This window comes from Penaeus vannamei, chromosome 2 (genome assembly GCF_042767895.1).
Source record: "Penaeus vannamei isolate JL-2024 chromosome 2, ASM4276789v1, whole genome shotgun sequence".
In the NCBI taxonomy this organism is placed as follows: domain Eukaryota; kingdom Metazoa; phylum Arthropoda; class Malacostraca; order Decapoda; family Penaeidae; genus Penaeus; species Penaeus vannamei.
In genome coordinates, this window is record NC_091550.1 from 28,142,578 (window position 1) to 28,170,077 (window position 27,500).

The following is a 27,500-nucleotide window of genomic DNA, read 5'->3' on the forward strand; positions in this document are numbered from 1 at the left end:
ATATTAATAACACTAGCGAAAATAATAATATCAACAATAATAATAGTAATGATGATAATAATAATAATAATAATGATATTAATAATGATGATGACACATGATAGAAATTATAATAATAATGATAATACCAATAATGATAAGAAGAACAAGAACAAGAAGAACATTAATAGTAATAATTGTCACCGATACTCGCAAGGCTGGATGGTTCCCTCTTTCGCACCTCTGTCCCCGGCAGCTGTCTTCCTCCTTCAGTGGACGCAGGTGTTCACTCTGCTTTCACTTCTGACACTACTGTGGCGTAAACAAGCATATGCCCTCGCAAGGAATAGCTGCATAAAAGGATGTCCCGTCAGGCAGAGAGGCAGACAGCAGAGGAGACACAGAGATGCAGACAGATGTTGGTCTCGCTCATCACTGCTCCTCCCTCGGCACCCGGGGCACAGATCTCTCATGGAGGTTCACATGCGCCTTCCCAAATAACCCCTTTCCTTCTCAAGCACAACCTTATCACATCGGGGTGACAGCAGTGGAAGAGCTTCGCAACACCGAAGAGAAGCTCCTGCTGAAGTGCCTCCTCGCCTCCCTTAGTGCCAAGCCATCGCTACCGAGTCCTCTTCTGACCCACTACTTCGGGCTGACTATTCGCTCCTGTGGTTCCCTCTGATGACGTCGCTGAAGATGTATTCTCGCGCTCTACGGCGCTACAGTCGCCAATCCAGCCCACCTTCCTCGCCAAATCTTTGCAAACCCTCATCAGCATAGCTATGATGTCGCAATTCAACCATACACCCCCAATACTTCTTTGCTACTATTAAGAGTGTGTACCTCTTTAGTGCCAAATTAACTGTTGCCCTCCATATACCCGTCTACACCTTGCATATAAGTTGCCTTTTTCTTAACTAACACAAACACTACTAATCTCTCTTTGTCAGTAAAAAAAATCAAAACTAACAAAATCACACACACTGAGACCAGACTCATGTGACACCCGCCCTCAATTCACACCTCATTCCCCTGCCCTAACCATTCTCCAATTTATATAATATTGTTGTCTTACTGTTTTTTTTCAGTCTTTTTCAGTGTTTTTCATTGCAAAGTTTAGTATGTTTAATTTTCTTCTCAGAGCAAATAGCTACATGTAAGTTTATTCAGTTATTATATTCGGTTGGCCCGTGTATATTATTTATGTTTATTGTTGTGATTTTACAGTTACCATGTCTCATCTCTCTATATAGTATATTTACTCATAATTCATTATTGCTTGTGTTTTTGCTACATTCTTTGGATTTAAACATTGCTGTGTTCTTTTGCCTCACTAACCATTCATTTATTCACACATACATGTCGATGACCTGCTTTACACACCTACTTGACTGCTCTATACGGAATTCACTCTAAGAGTATGAAATGCACCATTCATTTTACTTATAAATGAACTTGACTCACTTTCATGGTGTTATCTCAAGTTTGATATCTTGTCCTTAGTAATGCTGGAATTTATGCTTTAGTTTTAAGGTATTGGTGAATATGTAAATGGAGTTGATAATGATAATGATAATGATAACGATAATGATGCTGATAATGATAACGATAATGTTTATAATAATGATTATAATAATAATAATAATAATAATAATAATAATAATAATAATAATAATAATAATTATAATAACAATTATCTTTATTATCATTATCATTGTTATTAATACCACTATCTTTATAATCATTATTATCATTATCATTATAATTATTATTAATATCATTATCATTATAATTATTATTAATATCATTATCATTATAATTATTATTTATATCATTATCATGAATATTATCATAACAACAATAAAAGTTGTATCATTAATGATAATGATAATAACAGTAATAATAATAATATTATCATTATCATAATACAATCAGAATTATAATCATATTCATAATTATAATTATATCTATAAAAATCATAATTATTAACATAATTATCATACAAGAATGATAATAATGATTATAACAATAATAATAATAATAATAATAACAATAATAATAACAGTACTAACAACAATAATAATAATAACTGAAGCACTCACAGAGCGCATACCTCCGCCAAGGCAATATGGTCACCGATACAATAAAAATCACGCTTGAAGAGTTTTATGTTTCCAGATCTCGAAACGCTAATGAATCTTTTCTCAAAACCGTGCATCCGGATCGTGATCCCGATCACAACCAAAGATTAATGGCATTGCAGTTGGAGTAAGTCACATCCCTGGTAATGATTTCATAAACCTGTTCATCACTTTTTGAGGCATCCTGCTTAGGATCCGGATCATGATCCGGATCACCACCACAATCAACGCTGGACTTAGGCGCACCTCAGATAAAGATCTCGTAAAAATCTGTAAATATTTTAGAGCTATCTTGCTAACCAACAAACAAACTAACAAATTACCAAACCAACAAACCAAAAACATAATCTTGGCGGAGGTGATGATAATAATAATAGGGATGATAAGTATAATAATAATAAAAATAATAATAATTATGATAGTAATGAAAATAATCATAATGATGTATATAAAGAAAATAATGATAATGATAACAATAACAACAATGTTAAGAACAATAATAATATTAGTATTAGCAATAAAGACAATACTACTAACAATAATAATTATCATTTTCATTATTATTACAATAATAATAATGGTAACAATAATAACAAAAATAATTATAACAATACTCTTATTATTATCAAAATTATAATTTCTATTTTCATTATCATTACAATTATCATTATCCTTATTATTACTATTATCATTATTATCATCTCATTTTTATTAAAATAGTTTATTCTTATCATAGTAGAAGTATCATTGTCAATGCTAGTGTGACTTTCATTATCATTATCAAGGTCTAGTTGGACTTTTCAGTTGCATCATTTGAATTGCTACCATAAATGGCCATAATATAGTTGTTATTATCACTAATGTAGATATTTTTTTATTATCATCAATCTAAATATCATTATTGATATTACTCTTTAGTACAATAAATATTGCCATTATCATGATAATCATCACCAATCATGTTGCATGGTTAGATGGTATGATTCTCCTCAAGTGCTTTCATTCGTGAACCAAATACAGCTCTCAAAGGAAGCGTACGCCGTGGCATTGGTTGCCGTGATGCAAGCGCTCGACTGTTGCGGGGCCTCAGGGTTGGGCAGGCAAGCGCGGTCACCGTAGTGCAGGTCCTGGCTCATAGGCCGCGACACGATGCCCAGCAGGAAGTGGCTCAGCTCGCCCACGACATACACATACGCCAAGACAATGAGGCCCAACCACGTCTTCACCGTGTCAGGCATGTTTGCCTGAAAAAGAAGAATAAGAATATATTGCAAATATTAAGAATAAGAAAAAACAATGCTTTAATATATGTACGCAATTCCTATGACAATTCCAGGTTTGATTAAAGAAACTTTCTCCGGCATTTTGAGCTCAACATGGCTCACAATACTCTCTCTCTCTCTCTCTCTCTCTCTCTCTCTCTCTCTCTCTCTCTCTCTCTCTCTCTCTCTCTCTCTCTCTCTCTCTCTCCATATCTACGACAAATGCTTTTCGGCTGGGCGGCAAGGTAATGAATTTGAAAACTAAATGTTAGTGGTCAAACTCTAATTTTCTCTATTTTTAGACACATATTTTACTGCCTAAAGGTACAGCACACTATTCATTGCACTAGTGGTCCAAAAGATATCTAGTTCCTGTTCTGAAACATAGGTGGTACTAGCATGAAACATTACCAGAAAACATAATTATTAAGTTCAGCACTGGCCAAACTCAAGAATCCAAGATGAAGGCTCATATGCAACAAAAGCGAGGCTATAGTAAAAAAAATCTCAGGAAGATCTTAATGGCAAGGATACCTAGAGTAAAGTACAGAGCATAAGCTCAAATCAACTCTATCATTCACTCTAGGTTCAGAAGAAAGTTCCGATCAAGCTTATACACAAAGCCAATGCAAACACTGATACGGGCCCTGTTATACCATAGCAACATTAAAAATAGGTGAAATTAACCACAAGATCATGGTGTCTAGATGTATTTGCTAAATGATAAACATTTTGAACAAAGAAAAAACAGTTCCAGGAAACCACATCTACATGCCAGAAGATTGGATGGAGCTTGTGCAGAAGAAACGACAGCATCATCTAAACAACGTCATGGGAGAGGTACCAGGGGGTCGACCCCTTCATCTGGGTCGTATTCTCCCTCCTCACTTGTACAACAGCCATTTTGCAATCATCCCGTTGAAACTCAAGGACCTGAGGGATTTACCAAGAACTGTACCTCCCATTCACCATGATTTCTGAAGGGATTTCAGGGAAGATGAAGGTGAAGAAATATGCAAAAACTTTGACTTCAGAATGATTTGTCCAAATATTTCAGTGAAACATATGTTATTTATTTAGATGTAAATTTTATACACTTTTCCATACAGATGATGTTGGCGAAGATGCAGAATTAGATGAATAATGCATGAGAAGTCTAGAAAAATCTATCAGAATCAAATACTAAGAGGAGAAAACTGAGTATTTCATTTCTTTATTGGCCACCTTGTAACCAGTGATCAGATATTTTTATTGCAATGGATTAGATATATAACCTTCCAAAGAAAGTCTAATAATACCATGTATCACAGAAGGTGAAACATGTACTTTGACAAAAGGCTTATGAAAGGAGTCTGTTCTACCCAACATCCCATCGAGAAAGTGCTAGTAATGAAAACTTGAGGCAATGGTTTCTGTTAAAGCACCACTTCTCCAGATATGTATTATCATCTCATAGTTTCTTTGAAAATTGCGAGTTAGACATATATGAAAATGTTTTTTTACGATAAAAATCTTCGTTTTTCTTATACAGAGCTGTGCTGCATAAGCTACAAATGCTATTGTGGTGTAACTCCAAAATCCCCGTTTATGAGAGATACATGCAACAGTAAGAGAAACTGTCAACTTTGACCAGAATGCTTTGTCACGGAGAAACGGGATATTCCAATGATATCAGTTAAACATATGTTGATATTTTTCTTGGGTTGCTGATTTTGGACAGTTTTTAAACTTTTAGACATTTCAAGGGGCGTATCGATACTTTCGATATTACCGTGGTATGAGAGTATCGATACAAATCGTGATGTATTGAGTATTATGATTATATCATATATAATCATTTTGAGTGAATGCAGGGTAACGAGAGAGAGGATAGGAGGATGGGACTGGAGGAAGGGGAGCAGCGTTCATTTCTGAAATTTCAGGACAAATTTCATATGGAGAATAATTACTATTGTATTGCAAGGAAATGAATGTAATTACTATTGTATTACAAGGAAAAAAATCTATGTAAATTAAAGCATTAACTTATTTATGTCCTTTATCAAAATAAATGCCACATTGATTTTAAAATATTATTTAGGGGAGAGATGAATCCAGGGCTGAGGAAATCTAAGATATAATATTTCGTTAAAATCTGCTGATTAGTCTTTATTTTGAGGGAGATTGATTATCTCAAAAGAGATCTTAAGAATGGTGGGGTAGAAAAACAAATAAATAAAAATAATCATCCACGTCTCTTACTTAGTCTATCCTAACACTTGATGCGCAGAACTGACTGATAACAAGGTACCTATATTACTGTTAAATGAACACATAGGAACGTGTAATCAAAAGGAGAAATACCTAAAAGTACAACACTCAGATACTGAGCCCAGAACCATTTGACTATTTAGTCGGACTGTTGTGCTGTGGTTCCGACACAGAGAATAATAAAAACAAAATACTATAGGGTGTTGTATCTTTAACCCTGTCTCTTCACCGTGAACATTGTATTGGGTGACTGTATAATGTAGACAGTGGGTGGGTGCTTCATGTGCAGGATGGTGTGAAGCGATGATGTGGTAGCCTAGATAGCGTTAAGTGGTTGCATGCCTTCTCGCTTGCAGCTGCCACCGCTGGCTAGCCTAGTGCGAAAGTGGGAGCAGCACTGCATTAGTCTCCCCTGCCAGTGCATAGCCTCTCCATCATTGAGACTTCTGCAGTGCCTCCTCCTGGCCACCTATGGAAACTGGTGCCTTGCAGTCCCAGGCTGAACTGTAGGGGATCTCGGAGCAGCAGGAGGCCCCAGAGGTACAGGGTCATGCCCCACCGGCATCCGCCAGCACGGAATGAAGCTTGTGGGGCAAATCCCTTGGGAACCCCACAGGTGGATGATGGGTCCTGCAACCTGCTGCCCCTTTTTATGTGGGGCAGCGTCGGCGGGAGTGCAGAGGTGGCGTCCACCCAGAGGGACTGCCCGAGGGTTAACCTCAGAAGGGAAGTCAGGGTGGGAGCTTGGAACATCCGCTCTTTGCGTCAGGATGATTGGTTGCCTCTACTATCGAGGGAACTGGGGAAGCTGAGAGTTGGGGTGGCTGCTCGATGCCAAAGTAGCAGGTGCTGAAGCCGATGCCAAAGTAGCAGGTGCTGAAGTCGATGCCAAAGTAGCAGGTGCTGAAGTCGATGCCAAAGTAGCAGGTGCTGAAGCCGATGCCAAAGTAGCAGGTGCTGAAGTCGATGCCAAAGTAGCAGGTGCTGAAGTCGATGCCAAAGTAGCAGGTGCTGAAGCCGATGCCAAAGTAGCAGGTGCTGAAGTCGATGCCAAAGTAGCAGGTGCTGAAGCCGATGCCAAAGTAGCAGGTGCTGAAGTCGACGTCGAAGTAGCAGTTGCTGAAGTCGACGTCGAAGTAGCAGTTGCTGAAGTCGACGTCGAAGTAGCAGTTGCTGAAGTCGACGTCGAAGTAGCAGGTGCTGAAGTCGACGTCGAAGTAGCAGTTGCTGAAGTCGACGTCGAAGTAGCAGTTGCTGAAGTCGACGTCGAAGTAGCAGGTGCTGAAGTCGACGTCGAAGTAGCAGGTGCTGAAGTCGATGCCAAAGTAGCAAGTGCTGAAGTCGATGCCAAAGTAGCAGGTGCTGAAGTCGATGCCAAAGTAGCAGGTGCTGAAGTCGATGTCAAAGTAGCAGGTGCTGAAGTCGATGCCAAAGTAGCAGGTGCTGAAGTCGATGCCAAAGTAGCAGGTGCTGAAGTCGATGCCAAAGTAGCAGGTGCTGAAACTGGCACTGAAGGGACCGAAGAAGACACAAGCTTTCGCTGGAGTAGGTGCTGGTGCTGATAGTAAGGCTGGAGAGACCGACTGTTTTCGTTCACCATACCTCGCTACATTTATCCTCCCAGGCTAGGGGAATTCTGCCTCATCATTAAGGCGAGGGAATGGGAAAGCAGAATGGCCTGTTGCTTCTTTAGCAAATTGTTTTTTTCTATTGTTCGCATAGTATGCACTTAATGAAGAATTTGCATTGTGTTCAAGTTTCCCTTTGCGATTTTTTTCGGCGCACTCCCGGCTCATGTGAGCAGCCACGCAGTATAATGTAGCTGCTCGCGGGAACAAGCACGTTAGTGTAAATTGGGGTGAGTGATTTGAAGACAGCACACCTGAAAGGTGCTATGCCCTCAACAGTTTTCATGGTCTGGGGGATTTTCTCCCCTTTATATGTGATGAGTCACTGTCATCCTATCTTTAAATTCAATATGCTTGGCTTGCAGAATCCTTTCATTGGTAGAAAAACCCATAATGCACAATTTCGGAATCGTCCTCGATGGCCAGAACTGTTGTCTCAATTACTTAAATAAATCTAGTTTATACGATCCCGAAACTTGTCTCACTTACTTCAATAAATCTAGTTTGTGCATTGTGGGTTTTTCTACCATAGTATCAACACAGTTGGGTTGATACTATGGTTGTGGGAGTCAAAAGGGGTCGATAATCGCCTGGAGGTCAAAAGGGGTTGATAATCGCCTGGAGGTCAAAAGGGGTCGATAATCGCCTGGAGGTCAAAAGGGGTCGATAATCGCCTGGAGGTCAAAAGGGGTCGACAAACGCCTGGGGGTCAAAAGGGGTCGATAATCGCCTGGAGGTCAAAAGGGGTCGATAATCGCCTGGAGGTCAAAAGGGGTCGACAAACGCCTGGGGGTCAAAAGGGGTCGATAATCGCCTGGAGGTCAAAAGGGGTCGATAATCGCCTGGAGGTCAAAAGGGGTCGATAATCGCCTGGAGGTCAAAAGGGGTCGACAAACGCCTGGAGGTCAAAAGGGGTCGATAATCGCCTGGAGGTCAAAAGGGGTCGATAATCGCCTGGAGGTCAAAAGGGGTCGACAAACGCCTGGGAGTCAAAAGGGGTCGATAATCGCCTGGAGGTCAAAAGGGGTCGACAAACGCCTGGGGGTCAAAAGGGGTCGATAATCGCCTGGAGGTCAAAAGGGGTCGATAATCGCCTGGAGGTCAAAAGGGGTCGACAAACGCCTGGGGGTCAAAAGGGGTCGATAATCGCCTGGAGGTCAAAAGGGGTCGATAATCGCCTGGAGGTCAAAAGGGGTCGACAAACGCCTGGGGGTCAAAAGGGGTCGATAATCGCCTGGAGGTCAAAAGGGGTCGACAAACGCCTGGGGGTCAAAAGGAGTCGATAATCGCCTGGAGGTCAAAGGGGGTCGATAATCGCCTGGAGGTCAAAAGGGGTCGATAATCGCCTGGAGGTCAAAAGGGGTCGACAAACGCCTGGGGGTCAAAAGGGGTCGATAATCGCCTGGAGGTCCAAAGGGGTCGACAAACGCCTGGGGGTCAAAAGGGGTCGATAATCGCCTGGAGGTCAAAAGGGGTCGACAAACGCCTGGAGGTCAAAAGGGGTCGATAATCGCCTGGAGGTCAAAAGGGGTCGACAAACGCCTGGGGATCAAAAGGAGTCGATAATCGCCTGGAGGTCAAAGGGGGTCGATAATCGCCTGGAGGTCAAAAGGGGTCGATAATCGCCTGGAGGTCAAAAGGAGTCGATAATCGCCTGGAGGTCAAAAGGGGTCGATAATCGCCTGGAGGTCCAAAGGGGTCGACAAACGCCTGGGGGTCAAAAGGGGTCGACAAACGCCTGGGGATCAAAAGGAGTCGATAATCGCCTGGAGGTCAAAAGGGGTCGATAATCGCCTGGAGGTCAAAAGGGGTCGACAAACGCCTGGGGGTCAAAAGGGGTCGATAATCGCCTGGAGGTCAAAAGGGGTCGATAAACGCCTGGGGGTCAAATAGGGTCGATAAACGCCTGGGGGTCAAATGGGGTCGATAAACGCCTGAGGTCAAATGGGGTCGATAAACGCCTGGGGGTCAAATGGGATCGATAAGCACCTGGGGGTCAAATGGGATCGATAAACGCCTGAGGGTCAAAAGGGGTCGACAAACGCCTGGGGGTCAAATGGGGTCGATGGGGGCCAAAAGGGGTCGATAAATGCCGTGGGTCAAATGGGGTCGATAAACGCCTGGGGGTCAAATGGGGTCAATAAACGCCTGGGGGTCAAATGGGGTCGATAAACGCCTGGGGATCAAAAGGGTCGATAATCGCCTAGGGGTCAAATGGGATCGACAAACGCCTGGGGGTCAAATGGGGTCGATAAACGCCTGGGGGTCAAATAGGGTCGATAAACGCCTGGGGGTCAAATGGGGTCGATAAACGCCTGGGGTCAAATGGGGTCGATAAACGCCTGGGGGTCAAATAGGGTCGATAAACGCCTGGGGGTCAAATGGGGTCGATAAACGCCTGGGGTCAAATGGGGTCGATAAACGCCTAGGGTCAAATGGGGTCGATAAACGCCCGGGGATCAAATGGGGTCGATAAACGCCTGGGGATCAAATGGGGTCGATAAACGCCTGGGGGTCAAATGGGATCGACAAACGCCTGGGGGTCAAATGGGGTCGATAAACGCCTGGGGGTCAAATGGGGTCGATAAACGCCTGGGGGTCAAATAGGGTCGATAAACGCCTGGGGGTCAAATGGGGTCGATAAACGCCTGGGGTCAAATGGGGTCGATAAACGCCTGGGGGTCAAATGGGGTCGATAAACGCCTGGGGGTTAAATGGGGTCGATAAACGCCTGGGGGTCAAATAGGGTCGATAAACGCCTGGGGGTCAAATGGGGTCGATAAACGCCTGGGGTCAAATGGGGTCGATAAACGCCTGGGGTCAAATGGGGTCGATAAACGCCTGGGGGTCAAATGGGGTCGAAAAACGCCTGGGGGTCAAATGGGGTCGATAAACGCCTGGGGGTCGAAAGGGGTCAATTAACACCTGGGGATCAAATGGGGTCGATAAACGCCTGGGGGTCAAATGGGGTCGATAAACGCCTGGGGGTCGAAAGGGGTCAATTAACACCTGGAGATCAAATGTGGTCGATAAACGCCTGGGGGTCGAAAGGGGTCAATTAACACCTGGGGATCAAATGGGGTCGATAAACGCCGGGGGGTCAAATAGGGTCGATAAACGCCTGGGGGTCAAATGTGGTCGATAAACGCCTGGGGGTCGAAAGGGGTCAATTAACACCTGGGGATCAAATGGGGTCGATAAACGCCGGGGGGTCAAATAGGGTCGATAAACGCCTGGGGGTCAAATGGGATCGATAAACGCCTGGTGGTCAAATGTGGTCGATAAACGCCTGGGGATCAAATGGGGTCGATAAACGCCTGGGGGTCAAATGGGGTCGATAAACGCCTGGGGGTCAAATGGGGTCGATAAACGCCTGGGGGTCAAATGGGGTCGATAAACGCCTGGTGGTCAAATGGGGTCGATAAACGCCTGGGGGTCGAAAGGGGTCAATTAACACCTGGGGATCAAATGGGGTCGATAAACGCCTGGGGGTCAAATGGGGTCGATAAACGCCTGGGGGTCGAAAGGGGTCAATTAACACCTGGGGATCAAATGGGGTCGATAAACGCCTGGGGGTCGAAAGGGGTCAATTAACACCTGGAGATCAAATGTGGTCGATAAACGCCGGGGGGTCAAATAGGGTCAATTAACACCTGGAGATCAAATGGGGTCGATAAACGCCTGGGGGTCAAATGGGGTCGATAAACGCCTGGGGGTCGAAAGGGGTCAATTAACACCTGGGGATCAAATGGGGTCGATAAACGCCTGGGGGTCGAAAGGGGTCAATTAACACCTGGAGATCAAATGTGGTCGATAAACGCCTGGGGGTCGAAAGGGGTCAATTAACACCTGGAGATCAAATGGGGTCGATAAACGCCTGGGGGTCAAATGGGGTCGATAAACGCCTGGGGGTCGAAAGGGGTCAATTAACACCTGGGGATCAAATGGGGTCGATAAACGCCTGGGGTCAAAAGGGGGTCGATAAACGCCGGTTTCTCTTTGAAGGTTTGGGTTTGACAGCTGACGTTCGTACAAGAAATAAAAACACATGAAATATAACTTGCTGATATTAATTTATATATTTTAGAGTTGTCTATATATTATATATTCTGTTTTCTGAAACATGATAATAATATAGCCTTATTAAAATAAATTATCATTATTTGGAATCACAAGGCAATGGACCGTTATAATAATACCTTTTCCTACATGGATGCAATAACTATTTTATTGCTTATGATTTGAACAATTACAGAAAACAGTTTTCCTTTGTGTTTCCCTATGTTTCATGAAATATTCACAAGGGAGAGGGATACAGACCAACAGTTTCGCAAGCTTGGCATGCAGCTTCATTTTCTTTCCTTGTGGAAAGCAGTTCCCCTCACTGTGTATATGAAAAAGCATATCTATTAGATCAGAATCTATATATTTTCATACATGCATAGAGGCGATAAGAAATCAAGGATTCCATGAAGGCTTCAATCGCCTGAAAAGTCTTCACAACCGGATGCCAACCTGAGCGAAAGCTGTTATATAGTATCTGCATACAATACACTTCCTGCTGTTTACTACACAGATCCAAGAGAGTAAGAGGGGAACAGTGAAGACAAAGGAAAGCGAGAGAGCAAAAAGAGAGAGTGGGATTAATACAAAGAGAAAGAGTTATGGACAATAATTGAAATTGCGTACCTGCCATACATTTTCAATATCAATTAGTTGTTAAGTTCATCGACTATACCGATTTACTCCTAAATTACAAGCTTGTTGCGAACATTCCATATTATACTAATATACCATGCTAATATAGGACTGAGCATCGAAATGACGGCACGAAACGACTGTGAATAAGCCGTAACGCATTTCATATACTCTGTGTGTGTGTGTGTGTATAATTTATATATATATATATATATATATATATATATATATATATATATATATATATATATATATATATATATATATATATATATATATATATACAAAATCTCTCTCTCTTCATCTTCATCTATCTATCTATCATCTCTCTATCTATCATCTCTCTATCTATCATCTATCTATCTATCATCTATCTATCTATCATCTATCTATCTATCATCTATCTATCATCTATCTATCTATCATCTATCTATCTATCATCTATCTATCTATCATCTATCTATCTATCTATCATCTATCTATCTATCTATCTGTTTATCATCTATCTATCTGTTTATCTATAATCTATCTATCTATAATCTATCTATCTATCATCTCTCTCTCTTTCTCTCTCTCTCTCTCTCTCTCTCTCTCTCTCTCTCTCTCTCTCTCTCTCTCTCTCTCTCTCTCTCTCTCTCTCTCTCTCTCTCTTCTCGGCGGCTACACACTACAAAATAACTATTCGTAAACGTACGCAAATCTACATGTGTAAAAAGTAACTTTCTAAAATTAATAGACGTAAATTATCATCCTATAATCTGCAGTAACAAATAAAACGACATTCGGACGGAGAAGTTACTTGCAAATCAAATATTAACTCGCACGGTGCGCTTTCGTCGCCACGCAATCTACCAAACGAACAGAACTCGTCTCTTGCATCACACGATCATACATACCAACATCCTTTCTTTCTCTTCGTCAACAAATAGTGATTTTCATAACTCCCATGATCGCCACTGCAACTCGAAATATTAATAAGCTATTAACATGACAACCAAAAAGCGTTCAGCTTGACTTGATATTACTGAGCTGTAAATATCCTGCGGTAAAGACATGCGTAACTTGAGCTTTTCTCTATTAGGAATATTGTCCTAATTTGGCAGTCTTATGATTGACATTCTGAGTCGCACTTTTTTCATCGCTCTGATGTCAAAGAAGCTGACCCATGCGATTGACAGTCCCTTTCAGATATACTTCATACAATGACTCTCTAAACCCTAGTTGTATAAAAAGGGCATTCTGTCGTCAACGAAAGTTTGTGTGACGCCATTCTACCACATGAACAAATATAAGTATTCAAGAACACATCCTTATCTATTCAAAACGTCAAGCTATACAGACGTTTCATGGACGTTTGCAACAACAGGTTGCTCTAGTGGCCACGTGTACAACAATCTCAAGTGAGTTGTAAATATTTGAATTATAAGATTGCTAAGCATTAAGCATACGTTCTCAGTAACTGTCAGTAGTTGAAATAACAATTTTCATGGCCACCACTGCCTCCATTATTAATGTCAATATTATCAATTACTATCAGGATTTTTATAATCATTCAAATCATTTTGATTATTGTTACCACTAGGTCAGCACTGCCGCCCATGACTGGTCATGCTATTCCATTGAAAACGGAATACCCTTAGCAACATTACATTATTGAATATCATATTGTTTTCATTATCATCTTCACAACCAGTGGTTGTGACGATGATATTCATTTTGTTATGAATATCATTATCTTGCTAAAATAATAACCTTTTTTATTTTAGATATCCTTACCATCCCTATCACTATGTTCTTGCCATCATTATATTATTACCAGAGCTTTATTGTCGCCACCAGTATTATCTACAATTAGTTTTAATACATCACAGACTTTTTGTCATGATGATAGTGTGCAATAACCCCATAATATCCATTTTCACTCTGATATAAAAACGTACTTGTATTTCTATGATTTCAACAATTACAAAGATTGTAAATATGTATGTATGTATGTCTCTGACTGTTCCCGTGTCATCTTCTCAGTGGACTTCGTGTAATTTCGTCAAGCGTGACGAGCGAGTTTCCCCTCATCGTGACTAATCTGCTCTATAGGCACTGAAGGTCTACAGTGTTCTGCCTAAGTGATTCGTGGATTTCAAGAGCCACTATTTCGTGCTCTCAAATTGACAATGTCATCTCTTAACGTGATTTGTCATGAATGTCTCTTCTGAAAAAAAAAATTGCTTTCCAACTCATGTTTCAGTATTATGATTCTCTCATGTGACATACGCTCAGGAATGCCTGCCAAGCCGCGTTTGAACTGTGACCTGAGATTCATTTGCAAGTCATGTTCCACTTGGAAGCAAGTCCGTGTGGTCGTCGCAAGCGTTTGAACCTTCCCGTGCAAGTACCACCATACACTAGCTTTATGCAGTTCAGGTGCAGCGATACTAGGGATCACCTTTGTACAGTTCTAACTAGCTCTATTTAATCCTAGGCATCTACGCACCTACATCAAAACAATGATGTAAGCCTAGCAGTACCCAGATGTTGCGGGCCACTTTACTGGTTTATCATATTTATTCTACACGAACTTTGTATATAACGGACGAAATTTGCAAATCGTCCAAAAACTGGTCTCAAATATGAAAGGGACGATAAAGTACAGCTGGCCAAATATATTCGCTTTCACGTTGGTTACCAAACTGGGATTCTATCTGGCAACACTAGTGCATTCTAATAGAACAGTATAAGCCCTATTAAAAAAACAATATTTAAAAAGCCGAAGAATCCTTTAACGCTTACATTCTGGTATCTAACATAAGAGGTAATACATGCAGAAACAGACACTCCCTATCTTCATTTCCTAAACGAATTCGCTTGGGTTACAGTTTGTACTCGCTGCATGATACATGCTACCATGAAAAAGAAAAAGAAATAATAAAAAAAGATAAACATATAAATGACAATATTTCTCCATACCATTTACTGCAACATGTGAAAGGTGATATCATTGTCTATTACTTTTCCTTTCCTTTTCTATAATATTTACGCGTTACCTATCAACCTATCAATTGGTAGATACATGGATAGATTAATAAATAGATATGTGATATGTAAAATGTGTATATACATGTGTGCATATATACATACACAGACATATACATGTGTGCATATATACATACATATACATGCATACATATATATACATACAAAAATACCTACATACCTACACACATATACATACATACATATATATATATATATATATATATATATATATATATATATATATATATATATATATATATACAGATATATATATACATACATACATACATATACACATTCACACACACACAAACACACGCACGCACGCACACGCACACGTATATATATATATATATATATATATATATATATATATATATATATATATATATATATATATATATATATATATATATATATGTATATATGTATATATGTATATATATACATATATATATATATATATATATATATATATATATATATATATGTGTGTGTGTGTGTGTGTGTGTGTATGTGTGTGTGTGTGTGTGTGTGTGTGTGTGTGTGTGTGTGTGTTTGTATGTGTGTGTGCGCGTGTGTGTCTGTGTGTGTGTGTGTGTGTGGGTGTGTGTGTGTGTGTGTGTGTGTGTGGGTGTGTGTGTGTGTGTGTGTGTGTGTGTGTGAATATATATATATACATATATAAATATATATATATATATATATATATATATATATATGTATGTATGTATGTATGTATGTATGTATAAACATATATATACATATATACATATACATATATATATATATATATATATATATATATATATATATATATATATATATATATATATACATATATATATACATATATACATGCATATATATACATATACATACATATGTATAATATATATATATATATATATATATATATATATATATATATATATATATACATATGTGTGTGCGCGCATGTCCTGTTTCACCAAAGTATGCCTTATCGCAGGGTATGCGGTACACAACACTATAGGGGTTGTTTCACACTATTTTGTCTTGTATTATGTCATGATCTAATACCAAACAGTATTAAGTGAATAGCAAATACGAGGTCACAGTCGTCAGGCGATTCATCAGCCCATGTGTCATATATTTATGCTCTATAATTTCTCTGATGTATGTATTTTTGACGATCTTTTCGAAACCGGTATGTGCCTCTCAAATTGTGATGTTCATTTTCTATGTGTATATCTATATGTATATATGTATGTATATATAAACACACACACACACACTATATATATATATATATATATATATATATATATATATATATATATATATATATATACATATATACATATATACATATATACATATATACATATATGCATATATACATATATACATATATATATATATATAATGTATTATATATATTATATATATATATATATATATATATATATATATATATATATATATATATATATATATATATATATATATATATCATCATCATCATCTTCAGCCTGAGTCAATCAACTGCAGGACGTAGGCCTCTCCCATTCTTTTCCAGGTTTCCCTGTCTTGCGATGTTTGTTTCCAGTCTTGGCCCCCAAATTTCGCTATTTCGTCGCGCCATCGTGTCATTGGTCTGGCTCTTGGCCTCCTTAAGTTATTTATAGTCCAGTCTGTTACTTTCTTTGTCCATCTGTCGTCTTGTCTCCGACATACATGCCCTGCCCATTGCCATTTCTTCTTTTTAATGCTCTTGAGTATATCTTCTACCTTCGTCTGTTCTCTGATTCACGTCGCCCTCTTCCGATCTCTCAGGCTAATTCCCATCATCGATCTTTCCATCCCTCTCTGGGCGCTTATTAGTTTCCTCTCCAGTAACCTGGTTGTAGTCCATGTTTCTGACCCATAGGTCATAACTGGGAGGACGCATTGATTAAAGACTTTTCTTTTTAAGCACAATGGCAAGGAACCTCTTAGTGTGCTACTGTGCCTGCCGAAGGCACTCCAGCCTAGACTGATTCGTCGCTTTATTTCCTGTTCACTTGATGTGCCTGTCTGCACGAGTTGTCCTAGGTATATATACCTGTCTACTACCTCTAGTGCTTCGCCTTGTACATGTATTTGTTTGAGTGGGACTCTGCTGTTGAACATAACCTTAGTCTTTTTCTTGTTCATCTTAAGTCCGACTTTTAGGCTTTCTCTATTCAGATCGTTTATTAATTGCTGCAGTTCATCAGCTGATTCACTAAGGAGAACAATGTCGTCTGCAAATCTTAGGTTGTTTAGGTGTTCGTCTCCTATTTTGATACCCTTCCCTTCCCATTCTAGTTTCTTGAATATTTCCTCGAGGCAGGCTGTAAACAGCTTTGGTGAGATGGTGTCGCCCTGTCTAACGCCTTTTTTAATTGGTATTTTATCGGTTTCTGTGTGGAGTTTGATGGTTGCTGTCCCATCTTTGTATATATCTTCCAATATATTACAATATACCTCCTCAACTCCCTGTTGTTGAATAGCACCTAATACTGCTGGTATTTGTACAGAGTCAAATGCCTTTTCATAATCGATGAATGCCATACACAGGGGTTTCCTATATTCGTTTACTTTTTCTCTTATTTGGGTGAGCGTGTGGATGTGATCTGTTGTTGAGAATCCGCTGCGGAAGCCTGCCTGTTCTCTAGGCTGGCTGGAATCCAGACTGTCAGAGATGCGAGCTGTAATGACTTTCGTGAACAGTTTGTAAGTAACCGAAAGGAGGCTTATGGGTCGGTAATTTTTTAAATCCTTTTTATCGCCTTTTTTGTGTAACAAGATAATTGTTGCATTTTTCCAGGCTTTCGGAGTTTTTCCGCTGAGAAGACATTTGTTAAAAAGATTGGCTAGTTTCACTGTTGCGATGTCTCCTGCATCTAATATGAGGTCTATACTAATTCCGTCTTCGCCTGGTGTTTTCCCTCTCTTCATGCCTTTAAGTGCTCTTTTTATTTCTTCTTTTGTGATATTAGGTACGTCGCTAGTTACCGCGTTTGCTTCTATTTGTGGCTGTTCGTTTGAGTTGTATAGATCCCTGTAAAAGTCTTCCACTACTTTGATGATTTCATTCTTGTTATGTGTTACTTCTCCGTCTGGTTTCTTAATTGCATACATTTGATTTCTCCCTATTCCTAGTCTTCTTTTAGCTGCTTTCATGCTGGTACCTGAAATCACTGCTTCATCTCTTATTTGAGTATTGAATTTCCGTACATCTTCCCTCTTCTTTTTATTTATGGTCTTTGTTAGTTCAACCAATTCTATCTTGTCCCTATTTGACGATACTTTCATGTCTCTACGTTTTTGCATAAGCTGTTTAGTTTCTACCGAGAGCTTGCTGGAGCTTCGATTGTCGTTCTTTCCGCCTACTTCAAGTGCAGCTTCTTTTATTATGTCATTGAACTGTTTATTGATTTGGTCGATGTTGAGATCTTCGTCGCGGAGGAGTGAATATCTGTTTTGGATGTTTAGGCTAAATTCTGTTGCTCTGATCCTCAAGTTAGCCAAGTTTGGCTGTGGTTTACTCATTAGTTTGTTCCTTTCCCTTCTGAGATGTATTTTAATTTCGCCTCTCACCATTCTATGGTCGCTGCCTACATTTACTTTATTTATAACCTCTACATTTTTTATTATATCGCGCCTATTTGAAATTATGAAGTCAATTTCGTTTTTGACGTCAGAAGGCGACTTCCATGTCCACTTCCGTTCTAGTCTTTTTTCGAAGAATGTATTCATGATACTGAGTGATCGAGCCTCCGCAAATTCGACTAGCATTTGTCCCCTCTCGTTCCTAGTGCCTATTCCATGGTTCCCTACTGCGGTTTCGCCCTCTGTCTTTTTACCTATTTTGGCATTAAAATCCCCCATAATTATTGTGAAATGGGTTTTTGTTCTCTCGCTGGCTAAGTGAACATCTTCATAGAAGCTCTCTATTTCTTCATCACTGTGGCTGCAGGTTGGAGCATAGACTTGAATAATTTTTAAGTTGTACCTAGTGTTTAGTTTTATTGTTACAGAAGCCACTCTTTCGCTGACACTATAGAATTCTACAATGTTCTTTTCTAAGCGTTTGTGTATTAAGAATCCTACCCCTAATTCCTGTTTGCTACCCAGAGGTTTTCCTCTCCAATAGAGCACGTGTCCCTCATTTAATAACTTCTGCTCTTCACCTAGTCTTCTAACTTCGCAGTCCTACTACATCCCATTTAATGGAAGAGAGTTCCTCTAGTAAAGCTAGTAAGTCGGATTCAGTTCTCATGGTCCTTATATTGTATGTGCAAAGGTTCATCAACGTGGGGCGGCCTGTCTTTACCCGAATATTTTTGGCACCCCCTGCTCCACAGCGATCCTGATCGCCGCCGTAACCAGGGGCTCCTTCGCCTCCGGGGAATGGGCGCCGTTCCTGAATATTTTGTCTCATGCTTATACATGAGGGTATACATGGGTTTATACGTATATAGGTGTGTGCAGGATGTAGGAAGGTGGATAAATAATTAAGTATATGTATGTATGTAAGTACGTATGTATGTACGTAGAGGTAGTTATATGTAAAGCAAGTACAGATATATACACATATGTAAAGGGGGGGGGGGGGCACTAGTGTATGCTGCAAATGTATGTGCTCATATACGGATGCGTGAGCACATGCAGGGATAGATACATGTGTATATATAATGATAGGTCTGAGAGGTATGCAAAAAGGGGTGTTTACATATACACGGGTGAGTATACACTCATGTATACTCACTCACTTATCAATAACATATAACAAGCGCATAAACGGACAGGCGATGTGAACATATGACTAGGTCAGACTATGATGGACATGTATGTAGTTATTTATAACGTAAGAATAAGTATCCATATCCATAAGCATAGATACAAGAATAAATGTGTATGCTTGCATATGCATATGCGTGGGAATGAGCATATGCGTAGTACTTAGAGCATGTGCGGGAATGAATATGTCTGCATCAGGTGCACATACGCACAAATGAAGTTAATAAATAAAATAAAATCAAACATATATGCACTTCTGATAATTAAGCCCAGCTCACGGGAGTAGTGAGCAGGCCGTGCACTACCGCTCCTAAGTCCACTCCAGGTAGGACCAAACTTGCTGGGGGGGACTTATCAATGGCATTCCGGCTAAATTACTCCCCTCCCACCAAGATACACCTAAGCCAGTAGGTGGGAGGTAAATCGGCTGTCCACCTCCCAAGCATGAGACAATATATATATATATATATACATATATATATATATATATATATATATATATATATATATATACATTATCTACATATAATGTATGTGTCAAGAATACGCTCTACTGGATGGGTGTTGCGATGTCAACAATGCACTCCGTCCTCCCATCGTCGAAGCGGAAGCTGTGCCTTCCTCTCTCAGTCCAGAGGAAACAGCTGTTCACACCTTCCCTGCCAGCCTGACTTTCTATTCTGGTAACCAAGCCCTTCGTCACGCCAGGAAGAACGGACACCCAAAGAAAATGGTATGAGGCACCTCCGCCAGCAGGACAAGGAGTCGCTGGATATATGAACGTCTACTCAGGCAGAGACAGGCACACAGTCACAGGTCCTCTCCCCTGTGGTGTACACACCTCACAGGCCCTCTCTCCTGTGGTGTGCAGAGAGAGATCACCCAATTGGCGAGGCATTATTGTCACTCACTTGGCGTGATTCTCCAGAGCTAAAGCCTCCAGACTTCAGCTTGATTTCGATACTCTTTGACAACAAACTACACAGAGAGCTCCGCCAATTTCTCGTGGTTCGCCGCGACAATTGGCCAGGCCTTCTCTTGTAGTAAGTGCCCCACTACCGCTCCCTTGGAGAGCGAGGTTACAAACCAGGTCTGGACCCTCTGGTCCTGGACATAGTTTGTGGCCACGCACCAAGGGCGACTTTTCGGTGACTAACTCTTGCCCTCTCTTTCTGACTTCCTGGTGCAGCCTGGGCCTGCGGGAAACGTTGATTTCCAACATTCGCCTGGGCTGCGGTGACGTGATCACACCCCCCTTGTAGCAGGATTGGGGTGCAGAGCGTTTACCACACCAAAACTCCAAGTTCAGCCCACCCAGGGGGATCTCCTGTCCTGTGGTGCTGAAGGGTCGAGTGTAGGGATCAGAGCTTTTTGTGAGGCCCTTCTTCAGACCTCACCCAGAGAGGAGGTATAAAGATAACCCCCGAAAGGGGACCAATCTATTTCCAACTCTCTAATGACCACCACAAAATGAATCAGACCATGGCAGTCACCCTGGAGCCTTTCAAGGCTGCAGGGGGGCGAAAGAAAACCCAAAAGCAGGCCGAACGTGTCCGGCCTGCTGAACCGAGCAAGGACAAGACAGAAACACCAACCACAAAGTCTGTCCATGCACACCAGACTGAGGGAAGCCTGAACTCCCCTCAGAACTCCCTCAGTCAAGAAGGGGCTCCAGCTGTACCAGCCAAAACAGCTGCCCCCACTTCCAAAGGCCTTAAACCCCTGCAAAGGGGAGGCGTGAAGCAACGAAGGGTGGAAACTGACTCTGAAGAAGAGGCAGAACACACCCCAAGTCGACTAACGCGGTTTAAGGTACCAAAAAAACCTGAAGACTTCGACAATGCATACCAGCTGGTAAGGGCATTGGAGAAGGAAAGAAATGTGAGATTATCAATCTGAATCTCCAGAGATGAAGGCATGATCATTGCCCCCAAAGACAAAGCCACCATGAACTTCCTGCAGGAAATCGAGGTGCTTAAAGATGGGAGGAAGGTGTGTATCTCACCACTGACCTCCCAAGAGAAAAAATCCAAGATGGTGCTACTTGGCTTTCCACTAGGGTTTGACGTGGAGGTGATCATGTCTCTCCCACAAGTGGTGGAGGCTTCCCGCATGACCAAAGGGAAGTCTCCAACCAGGCAAGTCCTTGTTATCCTCAAGGGAGCCCCAATCACCACCCTTGATCTGGGTAACTGGGACTCATACAAGCTCAGGACATATGTGCCAGAGCCCTTGAGGTGTTTCACGTGCCAAAAATTTGGGCATCACCAGGCCAACTGCAAGGCCAAAGCCAAATAAGGTGTATGCAGTGAGGCACACGAAACGGAAGTGTGTATTAAGGCACACAAAGATGGCCAGAAGGACACAACAGCCAAGTGTCCAAACTGTGCCAAAAAACATCATGCCTGGAGCCTGGCTTGCTCTGTCAGGAAACAGGCGGTGATTAAAAAGCAGGAGCTAGCCAAAAAGCGTCCTGACTTTGTCCCTGCGCCCCCAGGCACCTATGTCTGGGGCCAAAACAAAAAACAAAATAAAAAGAAGACTCCCCGACCTCCTAAGAGGAAGGAGTCGCCCCCACAGAGAAAATTGGATACCTCTAACAGAGAGGAATTCCCCGAGCTTGCTAGTGGCAAAACCACAAAAAAGAACCAAAGGGAAAAAGGTTCAAAGTCCACAGCAATGGTCCCCCCCAGTAGATGATAATCTTTTCTTTGACGAGAAAGATATGACTCTCCTGTTGAGTGCTGTAGTTTTTGCTGTAGCAACAGCCTTGGGGAGGACCAGTGAGGAGGCGGAGAAAGCAGTGCAGGTCGCCATGACGGCTATGACCCAAACTGTGGCGGCTCGGAAGGGAAGGAAGCTAGAAGCCTCCAAACCGATAACGAGCAACGCCCCCCTCCCTAAATCCTCAGATGGCAGGCTAGCTTCAAAAGAAACACCACATAAAACCCCAGCTAGTCTGTCAGGACAGACTGAAACTGTGCAGCAGGCCGAGTCTGTACAGCCAAAGTCTCGTCCTCCGACCCGAGGTGACACTTCCAACCTAGGCCCTACACCCCCTGGTAAGGCCTTAACCGGAGTGTCTGACTTAGAGGAAGTTGTACAATCCTCAATCAACGAGGATCTGTATTTATCCGATGCCACCAGCACTGGGGCATTGGAAGATGAAGCAAGTGACACTGAGTAACCATCATGGCACACAATCTAAGCATACTGCAGTGGAATATCTGTAGCTATAAAAGCAAGAACTCATTTCTCCAGTCCATTGTGCGAGCAAGGAGCATTGACGTCGTCATGCTCCAGGAGACACTAACAATGGGATCCGTGTGCTTCTCAGGATATCATGCCTTCACCACTCCAAACCTGGATGGTGCTAGTGGCCTGATGACCCTGGTAAAAGAAGCTATCCCTTGCTCCTTAATAGCCAATCCGCCGCACTGTGGAGATGGTGTTGAATCTCTTGCTGTTGAGATTCAGCTACCTGGGGGCTCTATAAAAATATACAATATTTATAGCAAACCACTGTGTGAGAGCTTAGATCTAAACCAGGTCTGTGCTACTGCAGCACAAGACCGAGTGGTCATAGGGGGAGACTTCAATGCACACATGGCCATGCTGAATCCCCGCAAAAGGCCGAACGCGGCAGGCATTCACATAGCAGAAGTGCTTGAGACATTCCCTGAGATCGCTCTTCTCAACACCAAAGAACCAACGCATGTGAAGGGAGGGGTCCTAGACCTTACCTTTGCCACTGCAACAATGGTGGAGAGAATTCGGTGGTGTGTCGATGATACGGTTACTAGTGATCACTACAGCATAGTCACCACACTAACGGATGCAGGTCCAGCCCAAAGACCACATCACATTCCTAAATGGAAAACTGAGAAGGCCAACTGGTTTGCCTTCCAAGAAGGCTTGGCTCGATGTCTGAAAGACAATGAACCCAATAACAATAATGAAAATGTGGATGTGCTAGAGGCAAGGCTAATCCAGGCCATAAACCAGGCAGCCTCACAAACCATTCCCAAAACTCGCCCATGGTCGAGAACTCACAAAGACGCCTGGTACTATAATGACGAGATCAAAGAGGTCAACCACAGGGTTAATATGTGTAGAAAAAACTTCCGACGGCAAAGATCTCCCGACAATCTGGCCCTGCTGAGGGAAGCTGTTGTGGATGCCAAGGAAACTGCCAACAGAGTAAGGCAGGAAAAATGGCTGGAATGGTGCCAGTCTTTTGGGTACCAGACCAGCCTTACAGAGTTGTGGAAACGGGTCAGGCAAGCGACAAGCCGCCAAGCCCCGAAATGCACTCATCATGACCCACAATCAGAGGCTAACAGATTGGTGCTTGAGTTCTCTGCCAGAACCAGCACCAACAATCTGCCTCCAATGATGAGAGAAAAACAACAAAACTTAAATCCAGAAAGACTTGCTCTCATAAGAGACAAGGCACTCGAAGCTGATGAAGCAGATGCCTTGTTCTCTCTTAGGGAACTAAGAAAATCATACAAATCCAGTTCTGGGTCAGCACCGGGATCTGATGGGATCTCTCACCCCATCATTTCGCATCTAGGCCTTGCAGGAGAACTTGCATTCTTGCAGGTTATCAACAAATCCTGGCAAACAGCCACGGTGCCCCAGAGCTGGAAACAAGCCACAATAGTTCCCATCCCAAAGCCAAAGGAGCCTGGCAAGTACCGCCCCATCTCTCTTCTCAGCTGCCTGGGTAAAACAGCCAAGATGGTACTCAACAGGCTCCGATGGAAAACGGGTCCCCCCCATGAACACCTGCACGGGGTAAGAGCACTGCTCACAGCATTTCCACACTCTTAAGCACAATCTGCACCTCGCCCGCCGTGGTTGTCTTCCTTGACCTGGAGAAGGCTTTTGAGTTGGCAAGTCCACTTGCCATTCAAGAGACCCTAATCCACAAAGGAGTCAAAGGCAGACTCTTGGCCTGGATAGCTGACTATTTTAAAAATAGATCAGCAAATGTCAGATTTCAAGGCCACCTCTCACAGCACATGCCACTTGAAAATGGAACTCCTCAGGGAAGGGTTCTTAGTCCAGCCCTGTTTAATACCCTCATGTCCAACATACTCGACATTCACCTGCCAGAGGGATGCAAGATCATCTCTTATGCAGATGACTTGGCAATCATAGCCTCTGGCAACCACTGCCTTACTAGAGCTCGGCGTTGTCTGAACCTGGTGTCTGAAGAGTGTTGTAGGACGGGTCTAAAAATATCAGCAGCAAAATCTAAAGCAATGGCACTGAGAACCAATGTCAGAAACAAAAAACTCACCATACAGGGTATGGTTCTGGAATGGGTGAAGGATTATCTATACCTTGGTGTATGGATAGGACACACACTCACTTTCAAAAAGGAGATCCAATACCTGCTTGACAGAACCAAGGAAAGACTGTCAGTCATGAAAGTCATGACAGGGAGACACATAGGAGCAGGACACAAAGTACTAAGATCATTCTATGTACATGCTGTCCGTCCTATTATTGACTATGCGTCTGTCGCCCTCATTGCTTCCAGCACAACATTAAAAGAAAAACTGGAAACAATACAAAACGAAGCAGCCAGGATCATTCTAGGTGCACCTAAGTGGACAAAGGTCATCAACCTCCTCATGGAAGCTGATTTACCGTCCATGGACACTAGAATAGATCTAATGGCAGCACAGTTCCTTTCCAAGGTCCTGCAGGCACCCACAAACTCCTATCTAAGACAAAGAGTTCTCAGACACCTACAACAAGATTATCAGTTGTTTGCAAACAATTCCTGGCTGACACATACAGCCAGAGTTTTGATACGCTTTCAACTAAAAGATTCATTGCTTGCCAAGGGTATGGACTCCCCCCACCCTGATTACAAAGAACCCCCGCCGTGGGCAAACGAAATGATCGAATTCTCAATTCTAAATCTCACAATGAGAAAAGATCAATATTCCATGCCTAGCCTAAAGGCACAAGCACAAAGGGTCATTGAACAAATAACTCCGCCGGGTAGCTTAACCTACTACACGGACGGATCCATGGATCCAATAAACCATACTGCAGGCGCCGGCTTTGCAACAAAGGATACCACAGCATCCATTAGGGTCACTGACAATGCCTCAACGCTTCAGGCTGAAACGGTTGCGATCATGGAAGCATTGACACACGCGTCCCTGAGGGGAGGGCACGTTGTCATTCATACAGATTCAAGAGCAACTATCGACAGTTTACAGCATAGCATGCCCCCAGATAACATCTACCTCTTGACAACAGTACTATACATAGCCCAAAGAATCCTTAGTCAAGGTAGAAGAATCATTATAAACTGGGTCCCAAGCCACATAGGCATACAAGGGAACGAGCTTGCTGATAAACTAGCCGAAAAGGGCAGGGGTATGCCCCCATCCTCCATGATCGTTAAACCCAGCCGAAGGGGACTGAGCCAAGGTACCAAAGCTGCAGCGTGTGCGGTCCTCCGAGGAGCACATAGAGAAAACATCACAAAATCGCTCGCTGCCAAGTGGTACTCAGATGCTTCAGGCTATGAGCCACAGGCCCTTCCTCCAAATACAAAAAGAGGTACCGAAGTCATACTATTCAGACTAAGACTAGGTTACCAATGCGCTTGGCAAATTATTGACAGTGAGTCTGGGAGGTCATGTAAACACTGCGGCGAGCTTAACGCCACCCTGTTACATTACTTGCAGAATTGTGTACACACACAATTTCTGAGACAGGGACCACCCACCACAGCCACCGGGCTGGTAAAAAGGGTGTGCAACATGCTTTCACCATGGCAGCTGGATCGCTTGCTTGCAATCCAGCCACCACAGTAAGCATGCAGTTCAAAGAAAACATTTGAGTTAACTAGAAATAGTTATCACAGGCCGGGCCACCCCAGAGAAAAGGCCCGGGCGAAGCATGACTTCGCAAATCTAACTGAACTGAACTGAATCAGAGACAGGAAAGAGCACCAGAGGCAGACCAGAGCAGTCACAGGGCAGGAGGTCACTCTCCTCGCCCTCGCCGAGTAGGGCGCGAGGTCACTCTCGGGGTCACACCTATACCTCCCCAATAAACACCTCAAGCCAAGACCCCTTTAATTCTCCACCACCCATACGCCCCCAACTTCTTCACAACGTGGCTAGCGGTGGAAGAACTGAAAGAAGCTCCTGCCGAAGAGCCTCTTCGCCTTAACGCCAGCCATCGCTATCAAGATCCACACCATGTCTGCCACACTATGTAATGCTGACAACTCAAGCCTGTGCTACGCTCCCGACGGAGTCGTTGAAGATGAATTCCCCATCCCATTCTCGCCAACCGATTCACCTACTTCGCCAATTCTTCGCGAACCTTCGTCAGCACAAGCCATGAAATCACACCGACCCTACACCACCGATACTCTCTCGCTACTTTTAAGAGAAAGTGTACCTTTTCAGTGTCAGTTTAACTATTTACCCTCCCTAAACCTACCCACAGCTTACATATAAGTTGCCTTTTTTTAACTGCTAATTCTATATTACAAAATTTCTCAAAGTTAATAATTGTTTTAACACAACTTAGTCTCACACTGAGGTCACTGTGACCACTCACCTAATTCCCTCGCCCTAACCATTCTTTAATTGATGCATATTGTTGTTGTTATTTGTGTCTTTCAGACTATTGTATTATTGTTGTCTTCACAC

General features: G+C 42.3%; 1 protein-coding gene across 3 annotated transcripts in view; it reads right to left on the reverse strand.

Annotated features, from left to right (window-relative positions):
• The window catches only part of LOC113827815 (protein spinster homolog 1), a 162,071-nt gene that overhangs the window by 122,792 nt on the left and 11,779 nt on the right, over nucleotides 1-27,500 (reverse strand). For 2 of the 3 annotated variants that reach the window (XR_011399164.1, XM_070131586.1), the window contains exon 2: nucleotides 3,162-3,367. Coding sequence is in view for 2 of the 3 variants with exons in the window: in XM_070131586.1 (XP_069987687.1) it covers nucleotides 3,162-3,361 (200 nt within the window). In the remaining variant the exon portion in view is untranslated. Of the gene's footprint in view, nucleotides 1-3,161; nucleotides 3,368-4,160; nucleotides 4,319-27,500 lie in introns of all 3 variants that reach the window. The other variant, XM_070131592.1, reaches the window with a different exon arrangement.